Raw genomic sequence first — 26832 nt, forward strand, 5'->3', positions numbered from 1 at the left:
CACTTCTCAGACATCATTCTTCATAATAGACTCATATTCTTTGGTCATAGCATCCTTCCATACTTGATGCTTGATGGCATCTGAGAATGATGAAGGCTCATTTTGAATGATCGTGCTCATGATGGTCAGGTATCCCTGATACCTGTTTGGTTTCTTACTTTCACGCAAGGGTCCTCGTGATGCAGTGTGTCCTTCAGCATCATCAAGTGCCCCCCCTAAACCATGAAGGCCTCTTCCTAGAAGAGGAAGGCTCAGGTGGAGGAGGATCAATAGGATCCATGGGTTCTTCCACATCGGGCATTGTTTCATCATCTTTTTCTTTCGGTTCCCCGGTGTCAGCGTCTTGAGAGCTCCTCAAAGTAGGAAGATTGTTCACTTTGCTGAGAGCCATATCTTCGTCAAAGGTGACATCATGACTAATCACGACTTTCCTTTGACCGGCTACATAGATTCTATAGCCCTTAGTATTTTCACTATAGCCCACGAAGATTCCTTTCTTTCCAAATGCACCCAATTTATTCCCTTTCTCTTTCGGCACATGAAAAAATATACAGGGCTTCCAAAAATCCTAAAATGAGATACGTCAGGTTTCTTACCGGTGAACATTTCTTCAGGAGTCTTGGAACCCAATGCTTGATGAGGGCATCAGTTTTGTACATATACGGCGGTGTTTGCAGCTTCGGCCCATAGAAACTTCAAAAGTCTTTGATCATGGAGCATAGCACGAACAGCTTCCACAATCGTATGGTTCTTCCTTTCTGCCACACCATTTTGTTCAGGAGTATATGGTGTAGTAGTCTCCCTCTTAATGCCAGACTCTTTACAAAAGTCATGAAACTCATTAGATTCATGTTCAGTCCCATTATCAGTCCTTAAGATCTTGATCTTCTTTTCGGTTTGATTCTCGATCAAGGCTTTGAAGTGTCGAAACCAGGAGAGCACTTCATCCTTCTTTCTCAAGAAGTATATCCAAGTCTTGTGAGAATAGTCATCTGTAAAAGTGAGATAATATGAATATCCTCCCAAGGAGTTCACAGGCATCATACCAGATATGTCTGAGTGAACCAACTGTAATATATCGGAGGTCTTACTTTGGCTTGAGGGGAATGGTCCCCTTTTAAGCTTTCCTTCGGCACATCCTGGACATACACCTTCTTGCTCTACTCAAAATTCGAGCATCCCTGTCACCATTTGTCTTACATCGGGTAGAGCTTTATAATGAAGGTGAGAAAACCTTTGATGCCATAGTTCGCACTGAAAAGATGTGTCACAAGACATGACACCTAGCGGACTTCCTCCGACCTGATATAATGAATCAACTCGAAACCCAAGAGTGAAGGCATCTTTAGTATTGTTTTTCCATACACGTACCTTGCCACCGTTGAAGGTCACCTTGTAGCCTTTGTCTTCCATAGCCGAAAAGTACACCAGGTTCTTTTTAAGATCAGGTACATATAATACATCCTGTAGGTGGATTGTATTACCTTGATTCAATTTAAGAGAAACATTGCCTACACCTTTCACGGGATATTTCATATTATCTCCAAGGACAATTTCCAAGTTGGTTTCTTTATCTATATTATGGAACTTCTTTGTAACCAGTGAAGTGCCTTGAGGCACCACTATCAATGAGCCAATTTCCTGGCGAGTCCGGAGGAGCAGAGGTAGATAGAGCAGCTGGTAGATAATATTCATCTTGCTTATTGTTAACAGTGTTAGATTCATACCTGGAATTTCTTGCCCTTTTGAATGTTGTCCTTTTCCTTGATTTCCGACACTTCTCTTGGCTTTGCTATTAGATCTGTCATTCCTTTGATTGCCATGAGAGGGATTTTGATCATCATCCTGGTGTGAGTCCTTTTTCTCAAGGCACTCCCTTGCATAGTGACCTGCTTTATTGCAAATGTAACATCGTCCTTTTCTTCCACCCTTAGGTCTAGCCTTTCCTTTGAATTTAGTCCCGGAAATATTTCTTTTCTTAGCATGAGAAGAAAAGGCAACGGGAGGACCTTTAGGTATGGGCATTTCTTGCTCTTCCATCCTTGTTTCTTCTTGAATGCATCTTGCCATTAATTCCTCGAATCCAGGAATTATGTTATTGTTGAGAAGAGTAGTCCTGAACATGTACCATTCGGATGGTAATCCTCCAAGAGTTGTGAGTGCCATTTCCCTATCAAGAATTATTTCCCCAATAGATAGGAGATTGTTCTTGATCTCGGTGATTCTTAAGAAATATGCTTGCATACTCTCATCTTTGCCCTTCTTAATTTCTTTCAGCTTATTTCTAAGAAACAAGACTTGATTTGCATCATTAACTTTAAATAAACTCACCAGTCTATCATAGATTTCCGTGGAGGTGTTCAGGTCGGAGACGTAGGCCACCAAAAGTTTGTCGATAGAGTCCTGGATGATCTTCTTAGCTTTTACTTCCCCCTTGGTCCATTTGTTCCTAGCAGCACAGATGCATTTGATGGAGGCTCAACAATTCCGCCTTTCACATGGTCCAACACTTCCTGTTCTTCTAATGTTAGATCGAGAGACATCTTCCATTCGTGGTAGTTAGAGTTCTCATGAAGCTTGTCTTCAGCAGGGAAGTGTGTTCAGGACCCCATGAATTCTTTTAGATAGCCTTGCCAACCTTCTCTTCGGTGATTGCTCTTGCTCTTGCTTGGGCTCTGTCTTCACCTCAGTTCTAATACCATGTTAAGTTATGGTATGTTCTATGCTTAGAGCAGTTTACTCATTTTTCTTATTATTATCCACAGATTAGCAATCACATGTACATTAAGTAAAGTGCAGATAGAACATTAAACGATCGACAAAAAACAAGCCAAGACAAGAGACACAAGATGTAGCGGCAAGCCAGCGACAAACCCCAATATGGGGAAACCCTTTGATCAAATCTTCTTATATCTTCAATAATTCAATAGAGAGAAATAGTAGAAAAATCTGATTTATATCAGCAACAGCAAACCCTAGATCAGCGAAGTCAAACTTGGTCAAACGAGTGGAAATTAACCTCCAATATGCTTGGCCAATTTCCAGTCAACTTGCCTTCGAACAACCTAAAGAAGCAGCCCTAGAACAGCCCCAAAAGTTCAATCGTTTTGCATATTTCTAAAGTCAACATGCAGCCCTAAACTAGGGCAGTTGATAACAGTCAAACCGAAGGTCAGATCACCTCGATTTCTATGCCAAAAAATGCGGCCTTCCAAAGAGAGTCAGCTTCACCTACTGCGCAATCCAAAGAGAGAGAATGTTGGTCAACGTTGGTCAAAGTTACGATTTGCAGTTTGTAAACCTTAGAAAACTGCATCCTTCCTTCCCACGTGTGAGAGAGAGACCTTTTTGCACAAGAGAGAGAGAGAGAGAGAGAGACTCTTTTCTGCACAGAAGAGAGAGAGAGATAGATGAAAAGTGTGTGTCCAAATGAGGAGGAGACATCCTATATTTATATGCAAACGTTGATGATGAATAGATGCGTCTATTGGGCTTCTAAGCCTACATAAGTTGCTGGCCGACTTTGACAATTAGTCCATAATCAAAATAAATTCATATCTCCATAAATACTTATCAGAATCGGATGATCTTTAGATCAATCCTACACCTCTCGACGAGAGGAATCTAAGAAAAATATTATCAGCCATGAATAAGGTGAGCCACATGGAGTTTGGCCCTAGTTGCCAATTTTAACATTACCGAGCCGACCAAGTTGGCTAATGACTCGGCCGGCTCAGTAACAACCCGGCCGGCTCCGCCGAGTCCGAACCAACTCGACTGGCTCGATAACAGCAGCGCGTCAAGTCACTTCAACGCAATTTTTTTTTGAAATTTGCTTTTTGGGGACTCTAAAGCCCAATGTAATCTGCCTTTGGGTTCTTTGGGGTCTATTCCCCTCTCCTAAACCCTATAAAACCTACCCAATCCCTCTCATTTCCTCACAACCATCTCATTGCATTTGAGCGAGAATTCGAGTGAGAGTTTGTGAAGAGTTGTGGAGTTTGTTTTTGGAGCAGTAGTGAGGAGTCTTGGGCAAGCATTGTAGCAGGAGTGAGGAGCTTCTTGGGCAGCCATTGGAGCATCATTGAGGAGTTGGTTTGTTGGTCCAACCTTGAGGAGGCAGTTTGTGCCTAGAGGTATTTTTTTCACTTGTAAAAATCTGCTTTTGCTTATTTTTTTTGTGCAAATCTGGAAATTGAAAAGAGTGTTTTTTATGAAAGAAATGAACATTGAAGCAATGCTATATTTTTTGTTTTCATTTTCAGATTTTTTCATTTGATTTCCAAGTGAAAAAATGGCACCTAGAGTGAAAGATGTTGCTTGGGCATATGTTGAAATGGTTGATAGTCAAATGCATTACAAATTTTGCCATAGAAAAATTAAGGAAGGTCCTAGGGGCATTAATAGGCTGAAATAACACTTGGCGGGGATTAGAGGCCAAATTACTCCATATGAATCACCAGAAATTGGGGAGATTACGAAGGATTTGTTAGCCAACTTTGAGAAGTTTAAAGAAGAAAAGGCTAAGCAAAAAGAATTAGAGGTTGAAATTGGGAGGAAGAGGAGTATACAAAAAATGATGGCTACCAACCCCCATTTTGATTTTGAGGGTTCTTCTTTTGTCCTTTGTATTGATGCATCCAACCCCTTCCAATATGTTCGTCCCTCTTTGGAGTCTATTCAAGAAAAGGGTATGGGTAAAATGAAAAAGAAGGGTGATATGAATATCAAAAGTTATTTCACTATCACACCCTCCTCTCCATCAGATGCACATGGTCCTCAAGCTAGTAGAACTTTGCAGCCCACTTTAGATGACCACTGGAAGAAAGAATTGAGCAAGACTGCTTGTGATTACATATGTAGATGGTGGTATGATGTTGCTTCTCGTTCACCATATTATGACCCTATGTTTGATGCCATACATGCTGCTGGAAAAGGATTCAAAGGCCCTACTATGCATGAGATAAGGGGGTATCGTTTGCAAAAAGAAATTGCCTCCATTAATGAGTATTTGAAAGATTTCAAGGACTCATGGGCAAGAACAGAATGTACCATCATGTCAGATGGATGGATTGATCAAAGGAACCGTACCATCATAAACTTTCTTATCTTCTACCCACAAGGAACCATGTTTCTAAAATCAGTTGATGCATTTGATAAGGTAAAAGATGGACAATTGTTGTTTCAGCTATTGGATGAGGTTGTTGAGGAGGTGGGGGTGGCTAATGTTGTTCAAATCATTGCAGATAATGCTTCTAACTATGTTCTTGCTGATAAACTGTTAGAGGAAAAACACAAAACCATCTTTTGGACCCCATGTGTTGCACATTGCATAGACCTCACGCTTGAGGATATTGGCAAATTAGATTGGGTCAAAAATATTGTAGATCATGCCAAAAGCATAACAAAATTCATCTACAATCATTCATGGATTTTGAACCTTATGAGGAGACACACAGGGGGCATGAATATTATTAGGCCTGATTTGCTACTCATTTTTTGACATTGCAATCTATGCTTTCACAACAGAGAAACTTGCAAAAGATATTTTCCAGTGATGAATGGAATCAAAGCCAGTGGTCTCACAAACAGGATGGCAGAGAATTGAAAAAGAAAGTTAATGAAGAAATATTTGGAGAAAAGCAACAAAAATTGTGAAGGTTGCTGAGCCACTAGTTAAGGCATTGCGGTTGGTGGATGGGAGAGATTGGCTATGGGATTCATTTATGAGGCTATGGATCAAGCAAAGGAGCAAATAAAGAGAGCATACAAGGATAAAGTGGCTAAGTATGGGCCCATTTGGGCAATCATTGATGAAAGATGGAACAATCAACTCCATCGCCCTATACATGCAGTTGGGTATTTTTTGAACCCACGGTATCATTATAAAGCTCTGGCGGTAGGAGCTTTGAAGGGGGAGGTTAGAGATGCATTGATTGGCTGCATTGATCGCATCATTCCATTGGAGTGTGATCAATTGGAGATACACCAACAGGTCACAACCTTCAACAAAGCCATATGTACCTTTGGGAAGAACCTAGCAAAGAAGGGAAGCAAATGAGCCAGGGAAACAAAAATTTCAATTTTCAAATTCTTAATACTTATTTTGTTAAATAGTTTATAACTTGAAAGTTGTATATAATTGTAATTTTGTTGCGCTAACTCATTACACTCCTATGTTTTTTGTAGCACAATGGTGGGAGGCTTTTGGTAGCCATTGTCCTGAACTGTACAAGTTTGCAATTCATATTTTGAGTCAAACTTGCAATGCTACTAGGTGTGAACGCAATAAGTCTATCTTTGAGAGGATTCACATGAAGAAGAGAAACCGTTTGGATCAAAAATGGTTAAATGATCTAGTCTATGTCCAATACAACCTCTGACTCAAACGCAACCAATTGCTGAACAAAAGTCCTGATTCAGACCCCATTGTGTTGGAAGACATTGATCCAACATCAGATTGGGTAGTGGAGAGTCATCCAGCAGATTTGATTCTAATAAGGATCTTGATTTGGATTTACAGGTGGAGGCATCACTCGAACATAATGTTCAGTTGAATGTAGATCCACTTGTGCCAACCTCAGGGCCAGCCCCAAGTCCTCCTGTTGCAGGCGCTTCCTCTGCTCAGCCACGACAGAAGCGCATATCTCGTCTATCTCAGCTTGCAGCTGTTGCACAACCTGCTAGTGCTACCACTTCTACAGTTGCAGTTGGAGATGATGATGAGGAGGAGCCATGGGTTTCCCTGTCCGACTCTAATCCAGAGGTTGAGCCAGATGATGTTGGCTCCTCTAGCAATAGCCAGTGGTACAAGTCACAGTTTACTTTTGTTGTAGAGGCTATTTCTAGCCTCCTTGGTTATGTGTTTTTTTTTTATCTCTAAATCATCATCATGTATGTATTGGACAATGCATTGGGTGCCATTTTGATATAATGGATATATTCATGAGCCTACTTTGATCATATGTTGTCTTCTATCTATATTCTAATGTTGTGTCTTTGGAAACATGAATGATAATCTTTAAAATTATGTTTTTTATAAAAAAAATATTTAATGTATTTTTTACAACGACCAAGTCATTGAAATCAAGCCGGCCGAGTCGATACCGAGTCGGAGTCAGAGTCAACCCTCGGCCAAGTTGGAGTCAAAGTCGGAGTTTTAAAACATTGCTCTCAAAGAATCCAATAAAAAATCAACTGCATCATATGAGTTGTCCAAGGTGGATTTTGGCCCTAGTTGCCAAATTTAACAATATCATTATCTCTACTACTTGAAAGTATACTTACTCCTCCTCTGCCAGTGGTTAGCTTCATGTGAATCTAAAATTATTGGTCAGCCACATGCTTTTCCACTCTGTGTTCTAAAAATACAAAATTGTCGAACCAAACAATCCAAACAAAGAGTAAAAAAACAAATATGACAAAATTTGTACCTATAGAGAGTACGATAAATTGCATACCAACCTCAGACTCGGAGAAGAATGAGGCAAAGGCTTGTAAAAATCATTATTCACCAATACGCCAAATTTATACAAAGTAAATAAAAAGACTATTTGTAACTTTCGTCCTCCGTTCGCGGCATAGCATGTTGTATAAAATCTTGGGTTTCTTGTAGCCCCTCCCAGTTTAGTTTGTTTGCATATAGTTTAATGCCCACAACCCCACATTTCACTTGGCTGATATTTAAACATCATATGCATTAAAACAAAACATTGCAAGGCTACCTCTACACTTTAACCATTTAGCTGATAATAGAAATATAGACAAGCATTCACACAAATAGAGACTTAGATTTTTGGTCAATCTCTAACCCTGGAAAAACCCACAAGGGGAAAACCAGTCTAAAATAGGATTTTCATTATGCTTTTCTTAGGAAATTTACACAACGGTAAATACAAAATCTAAGGTACTTATCTCCCTAGAAATTCGGCCCACAGTTAGCTACAAATATGGACTTTTGCCTTGTAACTCGAACCACTATCCAATGTGTTTTTAGCCTCCACTGCTCATAAATTTGAGCCACTAAATTGAAACTTCGACCCTTATTTTCAGGCCTCTGCACCTTGAAAAGTGTTTTAATGCTCAACACTTGTACCTTGATTTTTGTGCCATGGTCCAAAAGTTCACTGCCCAGAAAATCGTACCACTAGAAGACTTCCTCGATCTTGAATTTCAGGACACAGGCCTACCACTTCTCCTTGATTTGTGGGCCTGTCAGGCTGAAATAAATGCAGTCTATTCCTCCTTTTGGCATTGAACTTCCTCAAAAATCGTGTTGGGGTAGCTCTAGGACAAATTTCCTCATAGAACCCTACTACCCCAAGGGAAGCCCACCTTGCCCCAAGAGAGAATTTATATTGGATAAAGGAAATTATTATTAATTTGAAATTTCCCTCTTTATTATTTAATGATATGACTAATGTATTTGGCAAGGTTTAATTAGCAAATTTGAATTGGTAGTTTTCCCTCCAAATATTTTAAGTCGGCCATCTAAATTGAAATGTCGACTTGCCCTAGGGTCGTGACCCTTCATAGGTAGCAACAACCATAAATTGGCATGTGTCCTCCCTCATTTGGCATATATGGATCTCGTTCTTCTGTGGTAGCTCGAACATCTCTGAGGCTCGCATCCTTTTGTGATTCGCATTATTTGTCTATGGAGGCATGTATTAAATATCCGTAGCTCGCACTCTTCTCTATGGCCCATTCTCTGTGGATCGTATTTACATCTCTGAGGCTTGATACATATACTCTATTGTTCGGCTATATTTTGTGGCTCACTCTCATTACAGTAGCTCACACTCTATACAGTGGCTCATTATATTCTTGCTATAGCTCGCACTCTTCTATGTGGCTCATTCTCTAGGGATCATATTTACATCTTTGAGGTTCGATACATATACTCTGTGGTTCAACTATATTTTGTGGCCCGTTCTCATTTTAGTAGCTCACACTCTATATAGTGGCTCACTATATCCTTGTTGTAGCTCACATATATATTTTGTGGCTCGCTTATTTCCTGTGGTTTGCACGTGACTCACATCTTTTCTATGGCTTGCATCTACATTACAATGCCTCTATTCTATGACTCGCGTCATACATTACAATGGCTCATTCTTTGTGGCACGCAAAACTAATCTCTGTGGTTTGTATGATCAACTACGAGGCTCACATATATATTCCTTGTGAGTGACCTTCAGCGATATGTCTATAGTAGTCTTGATGGCAGTGACCAAAGTACTCTTGATGACTGTGATAATAGTTAAGCATAGCACTAATATTTATGATGTATGGACATGACACATGGAAAAGATATTAGATCCTTTAACAATGATTATTGCTCCTCTAACCATAATGTTTCGGCAACAACTCTAGATCTTATAGCAATAATCAATATGTATATGACAGTGCCCTTGAAATGTGATAGTGATATATATGACAATGCATTTGATATGTGTCAGTGATCTACATGGCAGTGACCTTTGATGTAGTGACGGTAACCCTGACATGACAATGATCCATATGACTGTGACTTGGATCTATATGGCAGTGACATGGAGACATGACAGTGACCTCAATGTATATAACAATGACCTTTGGTGTATTGCAGTGACACTCTAATCTATGGCTTGTCTCTGTGATGATGATATGACAATGATGGTTGAACCTCTATGATAGTGACAGTGATGTATATCGTACTTGTCCACTACTGGAGTGGCACTAGATGGCCTAGTGTGATTGATGATGAAAGACTAATGTCTCATGATATTTGAACTTTGTATCTCAACTGAACATTTGATGAATATCTAAGCAGAAGAATTTGGTTGAGTTTTCCCCCTTGTGGGGTTTTTCCCTAGTCTCTAACCTAAATCCTAGTTTCTCTATTGTGCATGCTCTTCTTCTATTGTTTCTTATTGTTCCGCTGCATTGTTGATGTTATTGTTCTCTGTACATAATTGCTAATGATGATATGATATTATGGGGTGAATGTAATAATTGCTAATGATGATATGATATTATGGGGTGAATGTAATGTAAAATGTTTAGAAGTGCTATTATCTACAACGTATCACAATTTAGCCCTAAAAATTAACAAACCTTCCTTGAATTTCGTGTTGGAGAAGGTACAAGTAGGAATCATAGCACAAAATTCAAGGAAGGTTCAGCATGATTTTTGAGGTGGCCTCCAGCACGATTTTTAGAAAGTCCAGCACAGATTTTAAGGAGGAACAAACTACATTTAGTTCAGTCTGACAGGCTCGCAAATAAAGGAGAAGTGGCAGGCCTGTGTCTCGAAATTCGAGGCAGAGGAAATCTGCCAATGGCACAATTTTCTGGGCAATGAACTGTTGGACTGTGGCACAAATCAAGGTACAAGTGTTGAGCAGTAGTACATTTTTCAAGGTGCAAAGGTCTGGAAATAAGGGTTGAAGTTTCAGCGTAGTGGCTCAAATTTCTGAGTAGAGAAACCTAAGTAAAAGAGGTTAAAAACACATTGGACAATGGCTCAAGTTACAAGGCAAAACTCCACCATTGATCCAGAGGGCTGAGATCTAAACTCAACCCTGGATTATAAGAATGGAATTCAATGTTATTTGGTGCAACCGTGAACTTTGGAGCAAACCATGAAAAAAATTATCATGGCAGTTTCAGCCCCTTTTAAAAAAACATGCTTGAAATATTTTCTTCTTAAAGAATGGCATAGGTTGTACAGTTTTCTCAAAAAAAAATGCCATGGGATTTCACATGGCATCATATTTAGGCTTAGGTCTACCTATTCTGCCAAAATTACCATGGGCTTTCATTTGTTGTCATCATTTGGCTTGGGTGTACCTATTTTGCCAAAATTACCAAGATCTAGCATCTATTTTCAAACTCATCTGTACCTATTATTTTCAAGCGTAGGTGTACCTATTCTACCAAAATTGTTCCAACTTGTCAGTAGACCTCAACACAATAAACACAATTTGCATTTACTTTTTCATTGCAAGTAACCAAACACCCCAACCCATAAGCAAGGGTAAGATATTCCTCCTGGCTTACAGCCTCAGAAACAATGGGCTCACAAAGAGTGAAACATGTCACAAGCAGGATTTGAACCCAGGTGGGGAGGATAAAGATTCCTCCTCCTTGACAACCAAAGCTAGACCCAATTGACACAACTTGCATCTATGTATCAAAATACATAATCACATTCCCCTGATCTAAAGAATGTCTCCAATATTGACTTTTTATAACCAAAAACTTAGAATCGACTGATTGCTCAGACCGCGGTGTCATCGCTTTCCAGCTCTTTCACCTCAGGATCTGAGGATCACAACAACTACACCAACAATACCAGATTAATCTACCACATCCCTCCATCTGCCGGTGCATTCCATATGAGCCATAATGCTTGGAGGTACACTCAACAGAACCCCGGAGGATTAACAGGGTTTTTAAAAGTTCATTTAAAAGTTCATTTGGAGGTTTGGGGTTTCGGGATTCTAAAACTGTGTTCCCAGAGGATGGTAATCGCATATATGACAAATAACATACTAAATGGAGAAGCAATGCCTCTGTAACTCTTATATAACCTTATCCTTCTGTAATGAAGGAAAATCATTGGATTTATGCCTAAAGTAATTATGAGCATGTGAGTGGGACATACATTCAGTGGTTAGATCGCAAAATATTGAGCTGGAGCTGTGGCATGTCAAAATGTGATAAGGGCGAAAGCAACTCTAGAGAAAAATTTTGACACTCCTCGGACTTAACAACTAAGCTTGCGCGGTGCAACCCCCAAATTTTGAAACATGTTCCTTAAAGCAACTTTATTAGGGAAAAAATAACTGCTCATTTTTTCTTCAATTCAATGATAACGGCAAAATATATAAGACCTTTTTTTATGTGGGGTTTGGAGACAAATACCTTTCTGAGCAGACGTTGGATGGAACGGATCTGGTTTTTTAAAGAAACATTTTTAACCTTCTTCACGATCTCCTTGCTACGCACTCCCAGGCCACGGCCGGAGTGGGGGGGCCGCCCTGAAACCTTCCGCTTGCTATAATCCCCGTAAGCCATAATTTTGCTCCCTGAAAATTGCAGTCGCTTATATAACCCTATCGGAGAAATGTCCACCGCAAATTGAATTTGGTAATGAACGTGATGACCATCTCATCGTGGCTATGCCCTTCCCTGTGTTTTCAGAAGAAAAATGCCTGGTTTTCGCCGACTCTTAACGAGAAACCTTCACACTAAACCCTCCTTAACCCCACCTTTGTCAGTATTCCTATATTTGGATTGTCTATTTGAACACATAACGTTTAATATCGAGTATATAATAGTCGGTGCCAATGATTGATTCCAAAATAATACGGTCTGAATGAAAGGTACTGCGGTCCGCGATGAAATGATAAAAAGGGACTATTTTATTTATTAATGTGTATTTAATTTTTTTAATATATAAATATTAATGTGTATTTAATTTATTTAATATAAAGTGATTTTATTTTATAGTAATTGATGTTTTTTTCTTATTAAAAAATGTATTATTTAATTATTAGATGTTTTGGAGTGTTTGGTTAGAATTTGGTGAAAAAAAATTGTGAAATTTTGATTTGTGTTATTTAAACTAAGTTTTTCACTTTATATATGGATTCAGCACCCTAAAAAACATCATGGTGCACTTCGATTTTGGAGAGTTCACAACTCAAAACTTGTGATTTCAACAAATCCATGGGATTCTCAGTTAATTAACTCCAAATGATTTAACATATAGACTATGACTACTAAAAATGTAAAGTTCAAATTTAGATGGATATGGTATGTATATATTTATACACTTTGTTAATCAAATCATTCTGTAAGGGATCTTTTGTTTCACAAACAAGGGATCTCATATACCAATGTAGTGTTGGTTTGGCTTTAATCTTAAAATTAAATTATAATAATAATAATAATATAAGAGTATTTTATAGTCCCAAGGGATAGCTGAGTTGGTCGAGTTCTCGTTGCTAAGTACCTTGCCAATTTGGAGGTCATGGGGTCAAATCTCCTTGACGCCCTTGGGGTTAGGCCCGACCAGATAAGTCGGCGAGTAGATCCCTTTAGGTGGCTTTGCCTGAATTATTACTCGTAGATGTAGCAGTCACTTAGTGACCGAGAACCACAGTTGAAAAAAAAAATGCGTGTATTTTATATGAGTTGAAGTTTGAAATAAATATTTAAAATAAAAATATTATATCTCAATTATTAAAAAAAATCGTTTTATTCATAGTTCCAAACTTTCTTGATGGGGGTGTTAATGCAATCTTTGAGGTAGTGAGGGACTGAAGACTTGAGGTGGTGAGGGGCCGAAGACATGGTTGGTTACCTAATTATGGTAATTAACCAGCCTCAATTTACGTTCACATTAAGGTAAATGAATACACATCGTCTTGCCACACAAGCAGATCTTGCCTTCAAATAATTCACTAAGGGGGCAATTCATGGTAGTTTTTTGTTTTATGACGTTCCTCATCATTCTATCTCTTCATCGGATTTTTTCCTTCTTAGCAATGAAGTTTCTTTGTGCCTCTCCTTCCATAGTGACCTTCCCTATCAATCCTGTCAGCTCCTTCCTCTGCAGCTCTTCGAAGTTCATTGCATGGGGTCCAAGCTCTTTATCTGAGGTTTTCATGTGGTCTAAAATTTTTCTCTTGGTTGCATTTTCTTGGGCCTTCATATCTCTAGTCCTTTAACCCTATGTGTTGCTTCCTTCCTCTTGTCGCCATGACTTCTCAGGGAGTCGGAAGTTGATGAGGACGGGAACATGGTTCTTTGAGGGGTTCGTGTAAGTGATTCAAAGCTAAGTTTTTTATTCGACTCTACCACAATCACACCCCTTTGGAGGTGTAGAGCGAGCTCAATGTTGTGGGGGAGGTTGTCAAACAAGAGCAACATAGCTTCACATACATAGAATTGATGGAAGAACTCGCGGCTTGGGTATTGGACAATGGGCATATTTAAGGAAGGCATAAGCAATACCTCTACACAATAGACCTATACTAGCATTGAAAGGCACTCCTTGGTAAGGTTTTGTTAGATTGTCAATATGCAGGGGATGAAATATTGACAATGTTGGAGGGCATGTAATTGCAACTAATAGACATTGAAGATCATGTAGCCCAAACTGAGGTAGTTTCAACTCCTAGCACAGGTATAGGAACAAACGACAAGGATGCAGCTTACCCAACCAAGGTGGAAATCTCGCACTCCTCTAATTTACATGTTGCACTTTTCTTTGGATTTTTTCATGTATTCTATGACTAAGTTTCAAACTCAATTTTGATTACAAGTTGGTTTTCCCATTCAAGGGATTACTCTTAATTAATGTGGTTTGTTTTGTTTCTTTTAGTTTTAACATTGCATCTTAAAGATGATTTGTTCTTCTGTCATTGGTCTGGTTTTTAGTGTGGTAGGCCAATGATAGACAACCACTCTTTGCATATGTAAATTTTGTGGAATATTAATAAATCTTCATATTACAAAGGAAAAAACAGAAATAAGAAGTTCAAAACTACCTTTTGTGACTTTGTGTTGTTGTAAAGAAGGAATGAGCAACATATTGAATGTTTAATGGTATGGAATTTGTAAGATGTAGTTAGTGTTAGATGATACAATGAAATCTTAGAGGATAACTCAACACACAATTAATATTACTTATAAATTATATCATATTAATAAAAATTCGTTTTATATCATACCAATAAAAAATGTTTTCTTGAGATATTAAAAGAGATTGATGAACAAACTTCTTAGTATTTAAAATGTTGAGATTAAGATGAATTTATGCTACTTCATATTATTATAATATAACATCGTCTAAATGTTTTACATTTTTACCTTTTTTTGGGTATATTTTTCGATCATCTTTGCATGAAATCTTGCCAAAAATTGTTAGAATGGCAAATTTGAGTTATTAAACCTATATGGAGTAATTGCCTCAAGGGTTTTTTTAAGACTTTGAATCCATTTGTGCATTTAAAAATGCATTTCACTTAATAAAAAATATTAATCTCATATTGACATCACAATGAAACATACAATAGTAAGACTTCACTTTATAATATCTTTTTCTTAACATAGTAATATTTAACTATTTGATTTTATTATAGCTACATTTCATTTTTTTACTTATACATTATAGTTATGATGATTTTCTTCATTTAAATTTGCAATGCATTATTTCATTTAAATTTATAAACATTATGTCATGTTACACATTTCATCTATATTGGGTTGAAGTGCAACTTACTTCTGTAAATAAACAAATTTAAAGTATTTATTTTGATATTAGGAGTGCGATTCAAATTTAGTTCAAGGCATGTTGAGTGTAGTATTTATATTGTGTTATTATAAAGTTTGGATTCATAACCTTACATTGAGCATTGAAAATCATTCATGGATTCAAAAGAAAACATTATAACAATAAATTTCATTAGTCAAATTAAATCATGGCAATCTTACTTATGCAGTGATGCCACTTATTATGTATATATATTATGTTAAAAATAAGGATCCTTGATTATTTTTAAATCACCATGGATATTCCGGTAGTCAACTCACTTGAAACAAATCTAAACTTAAAATGACCATTGCAAACATGCGCTCAGCGTCAAAACTATCTTTTTGTATTTTTAACACTTTAACATCAATAAAACCACCCTTTTGACTCTTTAACTACTATAACATATGAAATAGATCACAACCGGAAAGATAAGGATAATAAAACATGAATATTTATTTTGGAAACCCATATGGGAAAACTAATATTCAATGAAATTTTGTGCTTTCCATCATGCCTTCCATCTTTGTATATCATGAATAGTGTAACGCAAATTATAAAGCTTTATAAGCCCAATGTGAAGCTATCAAATGTTATGGTCCTATGGATTCCTCTACAATATGCATCCACCTATCTACTCTATTGGAATCTCCTTCATACTCCTACACATCTTATGGAACAGCCGATAGCCAATGAAATTATAAACTCTTTTCCCTCCATCTACTATGTTTTTAATAGCTAGAATCTGGGTTTGAAACCCTATTAGAACCTCCATGATTCTTATAGAAGTCTCACGGATTCCCATGTGGTATTAAGTCCTTGTATTTAAACTATGGTGATTAGACATGCTCATTGCTTGGACTTGTGGAGAGTATTTAGACTGTTACCTTGTCAAGGTCATAACTTTCACATGCAAACTCTAATTTTCAGTGCACAATACCTTGATTGAAGGATCTTAATGAGAAAATAAATTTATGCATTGGGTGGGAAAATCCTATGGCAACTCTCGTCTAGCATGAAGCCTAAAAAATGTTGTCTGGGGCCCCTGATCGAAATTTGATGACAATATTTCCTCCTCACACATTGATCTATTCAACCTCATTTGTTTTAGTTCTCTAAAGGATGTCTATTATATTTACTCCACTATAAACCCTTACTTCCAGTTGTTATAAAATGAAGTGGAGTTGCCATAACTGAAAATGATGTTATGAACTTTCTCAAATATTGGGAAACTCCCATAACACTCCTAACTTTTCTGACATTAGTAGGAGTGTGCCATTTAATGACGGCCTCTATCTTTACAATATCAATCTCCAATTCACCTATGCATATCACATGCCCTAAGTACCCTAATGACTACTTAGCAAGCTCACACTTCCTTATGTAGGTTGGCAATTAATGTTTCCTCATTGTCTCTCTAGAATTTGCTTCATATGTAACGTGCACTCCGAATCTTAGGTAGAATGAGAGATTAAAAGGTCATACAAATACACTATGGCAAATGAATCTATGAATGGATGCAACATATTATTGATTAATTGCATAAAAGTATTCAATGCATCACACAATCAAAAGGCATTACTAACCGCTCATAAAACCTTACTTCATCTTGAGGTGACTAGTGCTCAATTTGACATCTTTTCAACACCCATACAATACCTTTTTATATACCTATTTTCCTATATCTGTCTCATTTTGATACCCTTTCATCTATAATAGTGCATATTTTGTCAAGATATATTTATCCCCTTAAAATGCCACTTCAATAATTATTCTTATGCATTTTTAGGAATTATTGTATTTATGTGCTAATAGTGGTATATAGAAACGAAACTACATAAGTGTCTTTCGAGTGAAAGTGTTACAACTCTCAGTGGGACAAGTGTTGCAACTCCTGAGTATGAGTTGTCGCAACTCTCTACTTGGGTACAGTTGATGCAACTCTAGGTTGTCGCCTCCCATGTTGTAATTTTGGGTTATTGCCACCATTGTGCAACTCTTTTTTATTGTGACTCTTAGCTTTGTGTTTGCAACTCTCAACTTCGGGTTGTTGTGACTCTCACTTCCTCGATGTTGCAACTCTTGTTTGTTGTGACTCTCACCATTGTTACAACTCGCACCACATGGTTGTTGTTGCAACTCACTCAAGACTATTGTTGTAACTCTGAGGAAAGATGTTGTGACTCCACGCAAGTTGTAATAACACGTCAATCAGTCACATAGTTATCATATGTGGACCACATCAATCAGTTGAATAGTTATCATATGTGGACCAGTCAAGAGGACAACAACCAATCTCCTCGCGTGGGAAAATGGCAAAGGAAAATAGGGGCTTAGGAAATAATGGGTGACTAAACTATCATTTGTCATACAACTAATTAAGTCAACATGTGCCTGAGGTTTTCTATATTTTGGAAAGACAATGTAACAAGATGGACTAACTTGATTCTCATAGTTGTCCATCAATTGTTTTGATTAATTTAGATACAACACATTATGTATAAAACCTATGCTCTCTTCAAGTTAGGGGGGTTAGCAATTGAGCCAATTGATTAATTAGAACATAGTTCTTTATTTTAGTTCCAATTTCTTGCAATTTAAAGTTCATTTTCATTATGATTTAATCAATGGTGTATTCAGTATCTCATATCTTACTATTTTCGTAAACTAGTGCCTCATCTAAGGATATAGGGCCCCCTCCTTAGCTAGATAATATCTATAGTTTGTATAATAGTTGTAGTACCTTTTATATATTTCTTTCACACCCAACAACTCCTTTAATCGGTATTTAGTTGTAACTCTGATATTTCATTTGTTGCAACTTTGACTTTCAATTGTTGTGACTCTAACTATTGCAACTCTGTAGAGTAGATTTATTGCTACAGTTTGCTCATCAACATTAGCATTAATTATGAACTAATCATTGGGTTTACATGACAGATTGTGACTTAGGTCATTGTTGCAAGTCTCGTTGTTGCAATTTTGTATTGACACTAGAATACTCTATTTCTTTTCCAAATTTTTAATTACTCTGTTTTCGATTGAGTTATGATTACAACATTTGAATTATAGTCTTATTTCCTTTATGAGCAAGTGTGGTTTGATGGTTGTAAAGTTATTACATCATATTGTAGGTGAAACTACATTTCTTTTATAGTAACCAAGATCATCTTAACAACTGGAACACATCACCTTAGATGTGTATGTGATTTACTTTCCTACAAGTGTGCTCTTTACATTCTGGCAATTGTGGATTAGATTGCAAGTAGATTCTCCTCGTGACTTGTGAATGCATCCCATATCTTGTCCTATGACACTCATTTAGGTTACTATAATTTCATATTTTACTAGCATAGATGATGCACGGTAGTTCACAAGTTCCATAGGAACCTTTACTTCACAACTAAATGTAAAATCTTTTGGTTTTCTTTCTGTTAAATTAGAAATTTAATTGAAAGACCCATCATTTTTTGGCATCATTGCCATGTAACTGTCAATAGTACAATAAAATGCCAACATTATACCATTGTTTTATTGCTTGGTTTTTATATTTGATTGTTTATTTCAACAAATAATAAATTTTTAGCAAATTAACATAATCAATTTCTTTTACAAGTAGTTTACCTTAGTTAGAATGTATTTTTAATCTTTCATGCCCAAAACTAGAGATTATTAGGGAAGATTTACCAAAATTCCCCAAAAAGCTAACAATGTGGGATAGTCTTAACACAAGAAAGGGCATGATCAACCAAATTACTTGACTCCCACAACAAGCTCTCTTGCTAAAAAGAAACCTAAAGTCTTTAGTCAGAAGCTCAAAGTCGCACAAGCTTCATCTTCTGCACCAATTAAAGCTCTGTTTTTTGAGGATTGAAGCAGTGAGCAGTTCCATTATGAGGAGTTGACTTTTCCAGATTATCCTAAAGCACCTTTGGAGGAGGAAGACAAGCCTCAAGTAGAGATGGTCCATGAAATTAAGGAAGAAGCAACCACCTTTGAACTCCCCATTATTGAGTCAAATGAAGAAACAAAGATGAAAAGCATTCCTCACTCAACTTTACCCAACTTTCATGGTCTTTCAAAGGAAGGTCCTGATACCTTCCTTTTGAATTTGAAGTACTATGTCGAATCTACATATATATGTCAAATGCTCGAAAGTTAAAATTATTCCCTACTAAGCTCAAGAATGTAGCACTACATTGGTTCATGAGCCTTGATAAAGGTAGTATTTTCACATGGGACTAGATGAAGTAGAAATTCCTAGAAAAATTAAGATTACTATATGTATAAGGAAAGAAGGGAAGAGGTCTTTTGAATGACCCAAAATGAGGAAGAGAGCCACGAATAGTATGTTGAAAGGTTCAACTATAATCTTCACAGAGCAAGACAATAAAACCTACCCCTTGAGACATTGCACATCCTCTTACTAAAAGGAATTCAGGATGATTGTATCGATCTCCTAAATCTGGTGGGAGGTGGAGATTTCTTTGTGCTACCTTACGGTGTTATTATTGAATCACGTTGAAAATATTCTAGAGGCACATAAAACTCTAGTAAGGGATCTAGAGACATATTACAAGAATTTCCAAAGCTACTAATAGTGGGGTAACAAGAGCACAAATAAGGAACATGCTCAAAGACTTCAAGACTGATACACTCAGTTACCTGAGCTCCCAACTAGATACATTATAGGTGAAAATAAGAGGGGAGAAAAATAATTATCCCTGTCCATATTCATCATAGAATGTAGAAGAAAACATCCACTAAAGGAATGTCCCTTTGATCGCATTAAAGTTTGTGTAGCATGCTTCTCAATCATGGTGTTTGTCAGCACAATCATGGATGGGTTCTCCTCCCCCAATCCAACTTTGGCAATAGGAGTGGAGAAACCCGACTTATGGATTCCCTCAACAGACCATTGCACAACCACCCATGTAGGTTCTACCCCTTCACAAATGTAGGCATCCACATTAGGCCCTCCTCATCTAAAATCATTTGCACAAACTATTCCTAACCCTAACGATGGGAGAGTATCCCAACCAACACATGTTGTTGGCTTGTCACCTACCCTACCTATTTTATCTCTTCCCTAGAGTGTCAAGATATTCAGCTTCTATTTGGGAAGACACTAACTGAGACCTATCCTTCTATTCACATTAAAGATTCGAATGAGGATATCCAAAATGAAGAACTGCAATAATAATCATCTCTTAGACCTTTGAATGACCATACATGCCCTGAACCCCAAAACCCACCTTATCTAGAGAGATCAACCCAAGAGAAACCTATTACTCAGCTTGAGTTTGATTTCTTCTGGTAACAGGTGTGGAGAAACCTTGTTTATGGAGGCCTTCAACATGTTATTGCATAACCACCCATGTAGCTTCTAGCCCTTCAAAAATGTAAGCATACACATTAGGTCCTCCTCATCCAAAATCCACCGCACAAAATATTCGTAAAGAAACCCTAACAATGGGAGAGTAACCCAACTAGAAAATGTTGTTGGACTCCTCACCTACCCTACCTTTTCTATGTCTTCCCTAGAGTGTCAAGATATTCATCTCTTATCTGGGAAGACACTAACCGAGACCCATCCTTCTATTCACATTTAAGATTTGAAAAAGGATACCCAAAATGAAGAACCATAACAAGAGCCATCTCCTAAACCTTTGAATGACCATACATGCCCTGAACCCCAAAACCCACCTTATCTAGAGAGATCAACCCAAGAGAAACCTATTAATCGACTTGAGTTTGATTTCTTGGGGGAACTCAAGAACATGCATGTTAAATTACCATTATTCCAAATCATCAAGGATATGTTGTTATGCTCTTAACCTGCAAAGTAATACAGAACATAGAATATGCGAATGAAAGATACCCAGAACACAGAATATGCGAAGAAATTATACCCAGAACACAGAATAGCATTGATTTTATTACTCAGAGAGAAATGTTCACAGGCCTCTTCGAGGGGGCAACCTCCAATAGAGCAGAGCTCGATTACAAAACAAGACACGATACTCCTCGCAGGGAGTCTCTATCCTTTATATATGACTCATACATGCAATACCACGGGCCAATATCGTGGGTTTTATTAATACCATCTATCTAATACTACCGCCCATTTACCATCTATCTAATACTACCGCCCATTTGCAACTAACTGTGGTCCCGTCATTAATTGCGGGTTAACCACTTACAAATATTAATATGGGCTTTATTGACCCTTGACTATGACGTGATCCCATGACATAAATAAGGGGGTTAGGGTGGGACCCTAACATGCCCTCCCCCTTAAGACTAGCCTTGTCCTCAAGGCTGAAGCTGCGGAAACTGCTGAAGAATAGTGGCTGGTTCCCAAGTTGCATCTTCCGGAGAGGTGTCTTTCCATTTGACGAGGACCTCCTTAATCATGCAGCCGCACAGGTGCTTGTCTCGTGTGTCTAGAACCTGTTCAGGTTGAAACCAGATTGACCCTTCTTCGTCCAATTCAGGTAAACTGGTTTGAACTCGGCAATTGTTCCCAATCACTTTCTTGAGGCACGATACATGGAAAACTGGGTGGATTTTTGTTGTAGGTGGCAAAGCCAACTTGTAAGCCACTTCTCCAATGCGCTGAAGTACTTGGTATGGTCCGTAGAATTTTGGAGAGAACTTTTGACAACCCTTGTCTTTGAGTGATGTTTGCTTATATGGTTGCTGCCTCAAAAAGACCTGATCCCCTTCTTGAAATTGGCGCTCTGAGCGATGTTGGTCAGCCTGTTGCTTCATACGGTTCTGAGCTTGATGAAGATTCTCGCGGAGATGGGCAAGCATGGTTGCGCGGTGTTGTAGGAGTTGATCCACGGCTTGTACTTTGGAGCACCCCGTGAGATAAGAAGTAGGGGAAGGCAGAAGTTGTCCATAGACTGCTTCATAGGGAGTCATTTTGGTGGTGGCATGATAGTTGGTGTTATACCACCACTCCGCCAGAGGTAACCATTGTACCCAAAGGTGTTGATTTTCTGAAGTGAAACACCTAAGGTAGGTTTCTAGACATTTGTTGACGGCTTCGGTTTGACCATCTGTTTGCGGATGATATGAAGTACTGAGTTTGAGTTGAGTGCCTTGTATTCTGAAGAGCTCCTGCCAAAAATTACTGGTGAAGATTGGGTCGCGGTCGGACACAATAGAAGTGGGCATGCCATGCAATTTGAAGATCTGATCCATGAAAGTTTGAGCAACCAAAGTTGGTGTAAATGGTTGGGGTAGGGCGCAGAAATGAGCATACTTCGACAGTCGGTCCACAACCACCATGATGACTAACTTGTTCCCAGACTTTGGAAGACCTGTAATGAAATCCATGGAGACCTCCGTCCAAATTGACGCCGGAATGGGCAATGGTTGTAATTTGCCTGGTGTGTTGACGGTTTCCCCTTTGTGGCGTTGACAGACGTCACATTCTGCTACGAAAGTAAGGATGTCCTGTTTCATGCCGGCCCAAAAAAATGATCTTCTGGTGCGAGCATACGTCTTCTGAAAGCCTGAATGTCCTGCAATGGGAGATGAGTGCAATTCTGCCAAAATGCGACTTTTGAGGGTGGATGCTGGCGATATTATGACTCTGTCCTTGTAGCGAAGAATATCATTCTGCCACGAGTAGCCCTTGCTGGAATTAGGATCTACCTGCAATTGAGAAATGAGTTGGGAGAGCCCGGGATGTGAAAACCATTCCCTACGAGCCTCTTCAATCCAGTCGGGAATGGGGAGGGAAATTGCGAGCAGAGTACTTTCCTCCTCAAATTGGCGCGACAATGCATCTGCTACCCTGTTGTCTTTCCCTTTCTTGTAAATGATCTCATAATCATATCCCAACATTTTGGCTAACCATTTATTTTGTTGTGGGGAAGATAGGCGTTGCTCCAAAAAATATTTAAGACTGTGATGATCTGTGCGGATTTGGAAATGTCGCCCCAACAAGTAAGGTCGTCAGGTCTCGACTGCATGTAAGATGGCCATCATTTCCTTCTCGTAGGTAGATTGGCCCAGATTCCTCCCACTTAGTTGTTGGCTGGTGAAGGCCAATGGTCGCCCTTCCTGCATTAAGACCGCTCCAATACCTGTTCCCGAAGCATCACATTCAATGACCAATGATTTGGTGAAGTCCGATAGTGCTAAGACAGGAGTGGAACACATGGCGGTTTTGAGAGCGGTAAATGCCTGTTTTGCTTCCTCGTTCCAGAAGAAGGAATTTTTCTTTAGGAGTTGCGTTAGGGGCTTCGCTATGCGGCCATAGTTGCGAACAAATTTACGATAATAGCCTGTGAGACCCAAAAATCCTCTCAAGATTTTCAAGGTCTTAGGTTGAGGCCATTCTTGCATTGCCTGGATCTTTTTGGGGTCCACCTTGACACCTTCACGCCCCACAATGTGGCCCAAATACTCAACTTCTTCCATGCCAAACGAACACTTAGACATCTTGACAAATAATTTATGCGTGCGGAGCAGTTGCAAGAGTAGATCTACATGCTGAAGATGTGCCGCCCAAGTGCCACTATAGATGAGGATGTCATCGAAGAAGACAAGGACAAATTTTCTGAGATATGGTTTGAGGAGGTGATTCATGAGGCTCTGAAAAGTAGAGGGGGCATTACAGAGACCAAATGGCATGACCAGGAACTCATAATGGCCTTCATGAGTTCTGAAAGCTGTCTTGGGAATGTCGACTTCCTTCATGCGAATTTGGTGGTAGCCTGAGCGAAGATCCAACTTAGTGAAGAATTGAGCCCCATTGAGTTCGCCAGCAAATCGTCAACCATTGGGATGGGAAATTTATCTTTGACTGTTAACTTATTGAGGGCCCTGAAGTCGGGACACATCCGCCACTCCCCATCTTTCTTGAGGACCATGACCACTGGGGATGAATAAGGACTAATGTTGGGACGAATGACACCTGCTTCCAACAATTCCTTGATGATTTTTTTCTATTTCATTCTTTTGGGTGAACGGATATCTGTATGGCCGCACATTTGGGGGTTGGGCCCCTGGAACCAATGTGATGCTATGATCATGTTCCCCTCACGAGGGTGGAAGCTCATGAGGCTTGTCAAAGACCGTTCGATGTTTATTTAAAATTTGTTGCATCTCAGGATGAATTGGCGGAGACATGGTGTCTACTACCTGGATGGCATTAAATTGAGCTACCACTCCATGATGGCCCTTTTTTAACAATTTTTCCATCCCATGCGAGCTGATGATAGAGGGGGCTCCCGCCTATAGTCCACGAAGGGTATGTGTGGAGTTGTTCTGCTTAAAACTCATATATAACTCCTAGAAATCCATTGTGATTGGCCCAAGAGTGCGGAGCCATTCCGCGCCTAGGACAATGTCGCAACCCCCCATGTGTATTGCAAACACGTGGGTTTTCAATTGATAATCCCCCATTTGAATTTTGACATTTTCACAGTGACCTTCACATTTCATTGTGCCCCCATCTGCAATCTGGACTTGGAAGTTAGAAACTGCCCGGACGAAACAATGTGCTGCTTCAGCGATCTTTTGATGGATGAAATTATGGGTACTTCCACTATCAATCAAGACTACTATTGGGCGATGTTTAAGAAAACCCCTGATTTTGAGAGTTTGAGGGGAAGAAATTCCTGCTAATGCATTTAGCGAAATAATTGGTTCATCAGATACAATCTCCTTTTGGTTATCTTCTTCGATCTCCTCCGGTTCCTCAAGTGGTGGATCTTCCTCAGTGGAGCTGTAGTCAGTGGCATCTATTTGAAAAAACTTGTGCTCTTTGCATTTATGACTCGGGGAATATTTTTCATCACAGTAGTAACATAGTCCTTGCTTCCTTCTTTCGGCCATTTCCGCAGGTGACACCTTTTGAATCTTAAGTGTCTGAGTCGTATTGGGAGCCTGTGCGGGATGACCTTTAGCGGGGAAGTTGGGGCGGCTGGATTGGGCTGTTAATGCACGTTCCACCTTACGGGCTACCTGGCAAGCCTCTGTCCATGTGGGAGGGTGGTGGAGTAGAACCTGAGCTTTGATGGCTTCTTTAAGACCGCTGATAAAGCATTCCATGTAGAACTCATCTGTGAGACCCCTAGTGCGGAAGGCTAAGGCTTCAAAAGCAGTAATATATTCCTCCACTGTACCCGCCTGTCGGAGCTTAGTGAGACACCCCAAAAAAGAGTCTTCCTGTTCAAAGCGACTGCGAAGAGTTTTGGCAAATTGGGCCCAATTCTGAAAATGTCCATTGCAACGCTGATGCCATTCCTTCCATTGCCATCGTTCATTGTCCAAGTACATGGTGCCCACCATAAGCTCAGTCCCCTCATCTACGATCTGATTCAATTGGAAATACTGCTCCATTTGTGCTAGCCATGCGGACGTGTGAGAACCGTCAAATTTATGCATATCCAACTTGGGAGGTCACTAACTAGGTGGTGGATGGGTGTGCCAGACATGATGAGAGTGGCTAGACTCACCCTCATGGTATTCATGGCCATTATATGCCTCCTCATGGGCTGGCTCCTTGCCCTTTGGGAGTGCATCATGTATCTGGTTACTTATTCCTTTAAGCTCAAGTTCGATATTCTTCACCGCAGTTTGGAGGGAGTGCACATGGTCTTCAATTTTGTCGATCCTTTCATTGGCCATCGCTTGAGCGCGAGTTTCTACCATACACCAACCTGAGGAAAAAAATTGGGACCGCCTAAAAAATTTTTACTAAGAAATTGAATGGTACCACCTTGCTCAGCTCGTCGTCCTGATTCTGATGGGCTAGGTCACCAATAAGCGCCCCGGAAGATCTCAGACTCTTTTTTTTTTTTTGGAAAACTCCTAACGGAGTTTTACTCCTTCCTGATCAATACTGCAGTCGCCAAATCCTCAGAATGTCAATGCTGCCAAAAGTCCTGCGAAAATTATATCCAGGGACAGGAACCCTTCACAACTACTCCGATCTGGTGGATCTGAGAGGTGGAACAACTGCTGCTGCTGATCTGATGGAGCTGCGGGACTGATGTCGGCTGCTGCTGCACTTGCTGATCTGGAATAGGTGATGTGTGATCCTCCGATAGAAAGGGAACTATGGTCTTGAGGAGTGTCAGGTGCTACAGATCGCAATATACATAGGGGTCTGACAATAGTACTCGGCCCAATGTTTCAGGGCTTTAACTAAGGAGGATCGACCGTACCCTTAGTCGTACAACCCGACTACCCTATCGCACGGGCGAGTAATCTCTCCGAGTGTTGTTCTCGGTGTACTGTAGCCATAAGACGGCCGAAGGTTTATCTATGGCGAGGTTTCAAGGGAGCTAGGGGGCTTCCTATATACCCAGAGGGTACGTGGAAGACAGTCCGTGCGCGGTTTTGTCTAATGCGCTACTACTCGAAGGGGTACCCACAGGGGTTACAAGGGAGTCCAACAGACGTGACCACCTCTTGTATTTCCTGCGTGCATGCCTCCCCAAATCCGCAGGTTTATGCGCTTAACGACAGATCCCGTGGTTTAAAGACGCCAGAACACG

At 39.4% G+C, this 26832-nt stretch overlaps 1 protein-coding gene across 2 annotated transcripts in view; it reads right to left on the reverse strand.

Annotated features, from left to right (window-relative positions):
* The window catches only part of LOC149214860 (uncharacterized), a 118378-nt gene extending 106085 nt beyond the window's left edge, over positions 1–12293 (reverse strand). Inside the window, exon 1 of one of the 2 annotated variants that reach the window (XM_089392429.1) lies at positions 11911–12293. In XM_089392429.1, the coding sequence (XP_089248555.1) occupies positions 11911–12063 (153 nt within the window). In that variant the 5' untranslated portion in view covers positions 12064–12293. The remainder of the gene's footprint in view (positions 1–11910) is intronic. The other variant, XM_089392430.1, reaches the window with a different exon arrangement.
* Between the last annotated feature and the right edge of the window lie 14539 nt (positions 12294–26832).

The sequence above is a fragment of the Pinus tabuliformis genome, chromosome 1_1, assembly GCF_031772625.1.
Source record: "Pinus tabuliformis cultivar Carrire ecotype Pingquan chromosome 1_1, CPIR1, whole genome shotgun sequence".
In the NCBI taxonomy this organism is placed as follows: Eukaryota; Viridiplantae; Streptophyta; class Pinopsida; order Pinales; family Pinaceae; genus Pinus; species Pinus tabuliformis.